Consider the following 5100-nt stretch of genomic DNA (forward strand, 5'->3'; position numbering starts at 1 on the left):
GCCTCTGTCCCCATATCTGATGGGAAAGGCTGAGATGACCCCTCTGTCCGCTATTTTGTGTTTGGTTTTGAGACAGAGTCTCTGTAGTCCCTGCTGTCCTGGAGCTTGTAGATCAGGCTGGCCTTGAACTCACAGATATACAGGTTAAGTTTGTTTCATTTTGTTTATTTTGAGTGTCTGTGAAGTCAGAGAGTCAGTTATCACACTCAGGTCATCTGACTGGAGACAAACACCTGTACTTTCTGAGTCATATTGGAGGCCTCTTAGATAGTTTCAAGTATTGAAAAACCAGCATCATTGATTGAAAGAAAAGTAGAAATACCAGGCATCTTCATAAACACAGAAAGATACAGTTAAAGTTCTGTACCCATCTGTGAAGGTTTTGTTCTGGGTTTTGGTTTTTTTTTATTTGTTAATTTTATGTGCATGGGTGTTTTGCCTACATCTATGTCTGTGTACCCTTGTGTGCATTATAATACCTGTGGAAGTCTGCAGATGGCTATGGACCTCCTGGAACTAATGTTACAGATGGTTGTGAGTCACCATGTAGGTACCAAGAATCAAACGTGGGTCCTCTGGATGAATACCCAGTGTTCTTACTCACTGAGATTCCTCCAACCTTTGCTTGATTGGTTTGCTTGATTGAGATAGACCCTTACTGTTTAGCTCTGGCTGGCCTGGAACTTGCTATGAGATTGGCTTGGCCTCAAACTCACAAAGATCTGCCTGCCTCTGCCTCCTGAATACGGGAATCTAAGGTGTCTATTACCGCACTCAATCCCCACTTGTGAGGTTTTTAAAGGGACCTTTATAATTATCAATTGAGGGACATGTTAAACAGTTTATAAAAGGCAAGTGGGCATCATTTCTAATGGTAATTATTGGTAGGCTTCCTCTAAAAGTAAGAGAGAATGAGAGTGGCGGCTATTCCATTGTTCCTGAGGCAGTGGCTGGCCAAGTGACTCTGTGGGTAACATGCTTGCTTTGATCCCCAGAGCCCATGATAAAGTTGGGAACAGAAGAGAGAACTCCTGAAAGTTGTCCTCTGACTTCAGCATTTGTTACAACACACACATAATATGCACATGAGAACACATAGTGTACAGATTGAAAGACTGGAAAGAAAAGTAACTTTTTCCAGTCAGAGCTGGGCTGCTGACTTAAGACCTATAATCCCAGTGGTGGAAAGCAAAGTAGGGCAGGAGAATTGAGTGTCAAACCCTCTGGTCTGTAGACTGAGGTATGGCACCCCAGCTTAAATAATACAACTAATAAAGGGGGGGAAATCACCTGTATGGAGTATCTGTGGTCGGAAAATACGGAGACCTATTAACCAAGCCACAGAACATTGTAGGATGAAATTCAAACCTCATGTAAGTTAGTGTCCGCCTAGGACAGACAGTCCCTGCAATAGAAAGCAGGTGGACTAACTTTGAATGTTTATTGTTTTTTCCCCACTTTATAGTATTTAATCATTGTTAGATTACACTAAATGTATACTGAGTCTATTTTATGTAAGGATAGACAGATGGTCTTTCATAGCCATTTATGCATCTGATGGTATGGTATCTCAGAGATTATAGTGCCGTGGGAGAATGACGATTTCTACAGAAATGCTGTCTGTGGCAGTTCTGGAGCTAGAGCTCAAGGGTTCCCTCTCATGGGGCAGGTGTCCCACTACTGACACCCCAGCCAGCTAGGCAGGGGTTTATACAGGACCAGAAACAGACAAAAACCAAACCCTCCAAAATAAAAAGGGCCTGCTAGGTGTGAGTAAAGTATATCCCTGATACCCGTGCAGATTATGGGCTAGTTTTTGAAAACCAATAGTTTGTTAACTAAAGCTGTATATTAATGTGCATCCTCTTGTTCGCACTCTGGGTATATTCTCAGGAGAAATTAAGGTAGTTGCATATTGAGAGTCATTTCTCTCCCTCACTGACACAGATGTAGGCCAGATTAGACCAGATTAAAAGTAGATAAAGGCAGGTTTATTAGGAGACAGCTCTCAGGTGGGTTCACTCATCTTACAGGTGGAGGTCACACATTCAGGATAAAGCAAAGGGGATTTATAGCACCTAGGCAAGGAGCGATGACATGCCAGGTAGGAGCTGGGGTTGTGTCCATACGTGATCAAAAACTGAACCCCTGCGCGGGCACTCTCGGCTGGGTTGCTGGGAACTGATGACATGAACCTAGAGTTTTTCTCCAAGCAGACAATGTGTGTGCATGTATGTGTATGTGTGGTGTGTGTGGTCGTGTCTCTGCGAGTACAGGGACCGGGAATGAGGGCACACAGGGTTTCCCAGCTTGTGCAAGGGATGGGCAGGGGTTCCAGCCTGATGTGTGATGATAAAAAGATTAGGAAGAATCAAAAAATGTTGCATTAGGAAGGAAGATGAGTTGTCGTCTGGACATCAGCGTGTAGTTTTATAAAAGGACGTCCTGGGGGGATCAAAGTAAAACTCCAGGAATTAAGTAGAAGTGAGTCACATTGTGATTGTTGTCTGTAATACTAACCTGCCAGACTTAATATGACAATCCAGTCTGGGGATTTTTGGTCTTTCTTCTCCTCTTCCTCCTTCTTCCTCCTCCTCCCTCCTTCTTTCTTTTTCTTCTTCTTTTTTTTTTTTCCTTTTCTCTGTGTAGCCCCTGCTGCTCTGGAACTTGCTCTGTAGACCACGCTGGCCTTGGAACACATGGAAATCTGCCTCTGCCTCCCAAGTGCTAGGATTAATGGCATGTGTCACCATTGCACAACAGAAGATCTAGGTTTTTTTTTTTTTAAATTTTGAACATCACATTGACTTTAAAATCTGATGTTGGCAGGGCATGCTGGCACATGCCCTTAATCCCAGCACTCGGAAGGCTGAAGTGGGCAGATCTCTGTGAGTTTGAGGCTAATCTGTTCTACATAGTAACTTCTTGAATAACTAGGACCATATAGAAAGACCTGTCTCAAAAAAACTTTAAGTGGCAGCAGCAGCCATCGGGCTGTGAGTGATTAGCAAGGAGCCTCTGGCCTCTCAGGAGTTGGTAGCCTACACGTCAGCAGGGGACCCGATGTCCTTCCTGCCCTTTCTTCTGGTTGCCTCATACATGCTGGACAAGTGCAGTGGAGCTGACCTGTACCTCTAGGTCACTCTCCATTCCTTTTCTTTTGTTTCTGCTCACTCCTTACCTTCTAGATAAGTAAGTCTAGGAACTTAAAATGGTCTTTACAGAAAAGAAAATTAATATAAGAAAAGTAGCATGCTTGAATGTTATTTATTAGCCATACAGTTGGAAATTTTTCCATTCTCACATATTCTTTTAATCATTACTAGAGTTCTTTGTTTTATCTTTACCTTTTAAAAATTGACCTTGAATTGATATTTTATTTTTTCTTGAATTAATGTTATAATTTTTTTAAAGGCTTACAATACTAGCACTAGGAGAAAAGCTGAATGATTATTGGAATGAAATGAAAGTGAAAAAAAATGCAGAATATCCTCTAAACTTGCCAGTTGAAGACATACAGTAAGTACTGAGCACTGAATTATCACATATCGTTAGAGATGATGGTACTGCTGTGGCCTTCCACGAGCTCAGGGTCATGCTAAAAAGTGAATCCACACACTCCAAATTAGTGAGTTGATGTTTGTTAATATTGTTTATTTCATCTTGTTTTTTTTTTTTTTTCAGTGTGTATGGTGTTGGCTGCATGTATACTCTGTACTCTACCTGTGTGCCTGTTGCTAGCAGAAACTAGACAAGGGCATTGGATAAGATTGCTAAGAGGCTGTAACTGTTTCAGGGGACATTTGACTCCCAGTGCCACCTGGTGGCTCAGCAACAGTCTAGCTGCAGGCCAGGGGATCTGAACCTTCTCACCTTCCCGTGGCACAGGACATGCAGACAAAACTCTCATACACGTAAAGTGAAACAAGAAAGTAAGAAGTGAGGAAGACTCACACAGTGTGCTGCCCGGCACGTGCTCATTAGGACACATAGTGGCACGTAGCCACAGCACACTGACACCTGTGTGAGTGAGCACTGAGGAAAGTCCCGACGCAGCAATAACCAAGGTGCTGGGCCTGTGCCTTTATAAACATGAAAAACTGCCAGCAAAAGTTAATTCAGAGATCTCAGGAAACCAGGGTTGTTGCCTTTACTTCTTGCATTGTAAACTTTGAGTTCATTTGAGGTTTTGTGTTAATAAGGCCTTGTTTATACAGAGTCCCTCTTAAGTTTTACCCTGGGTCCACTGTTAAGCAAGCATGCTTCTGAAGTGTAGTCCAGCTCTTGTTTTGTGTGGTTTGCAAGAGAGTCTCAGTAAGTTTACTCTGGGTCTGAACTTGAACTCCTGCCTTTGCCTCCCAAGTGCCTCACTCATAACTGTTTTAAAACTGCACTGAGAAAGTTACTCAGGGGGGAATAGAGACATAGCTCACCCAAAAGGTGCTCTCTAACAAGTGGGAGGGCTCTAGGATCCAGGTGAGATGCTGGGCATGGGGTCATACACTTGTAATGCCTGCTTGGTTGGGCTGGCTGCTCAGCCAACCTTGCCTGTGTGGTGACTTCTAGGCCAGTGAGAGAACCTGCCTCAAGAGACATAGTGTATAGTGTTGTTAAAGAAAGATGCTGGAGGCTAACCTCTGGCCTTCATAAGCACAAGTATACATGCATGCAAACATACAAAGACAAAGAATAAGTTACTGTTGAGTCAGGTAGCAGGCAGAGACTGTAGGATGAAGAATTGGAAACTATCTGGGCATGGTGACATATACCTTTGATTCTAGTATTCAGGAGTCTGAGGTAGGTGGATCTATAATTTGGAGGCCAGCCTGGTCCCCATAGCAAATTCCAGGCCAGCCAAGCCTACACATAATGAGACCTGACACAGGAATCCAAAAAAAAAGGAGAAAAAAAAAAAAGTTTGATTCAGTCTATAGTTGAAACCCTGTCTCAAAGAGAAAAATCTTATGTACAATGAGTCTTCATAATTTCTTTTTCTTTCTTTTTGTTTTTTGTTTTTTGTTTGTTTTTTTGTTTTTTGAGACAGGGTTTCTCTGTATAGCCCTGGCTGACATGGAACTCACTCTGTAGACCAGGCTGGCC

At 42.7% G+C, this 5100-nt stretch overlaps 1 protein-coding gene across 3 annotated transcripts in view; it reads left to right on the top strand.

Annotated features, from left to right (window-relative positions):
- The window catches only part of Morc3 (MORC family CW-type zinc finger 3), a 43937-nt gene that overhangs the window by 25236 nt on the left and 13601 nt on the right, over positions 1 to 5100 (top strand). For all 3 annotated transcript variants that reach the window (XM_021209059.1, XM_029544434.1, XM_029544435.1), the window contains one exon: positions 3415 to 3519. In XM_021209059.1, the coding sequence (XP_021064718.1) occupies positions 3415 to 3519 (105 nt within the window). The remainder of the gene's footprint in view (positions 1 to 3414; positions 3520 to 5100) is intronic.

This window comes from Mus pahari, chromosome 12, assembly GCF_900095145.1.
Source record: "Mus pahari chromosome 12, PAHARI_EIJ_v1.1, whole genome shotgun sequence".
Classification (NCBI taxonomy): Eukaryota; Metazoa; Chordata; class Mammalia; order Rodentia; family Muridae; genus Mus; species Mus pahari.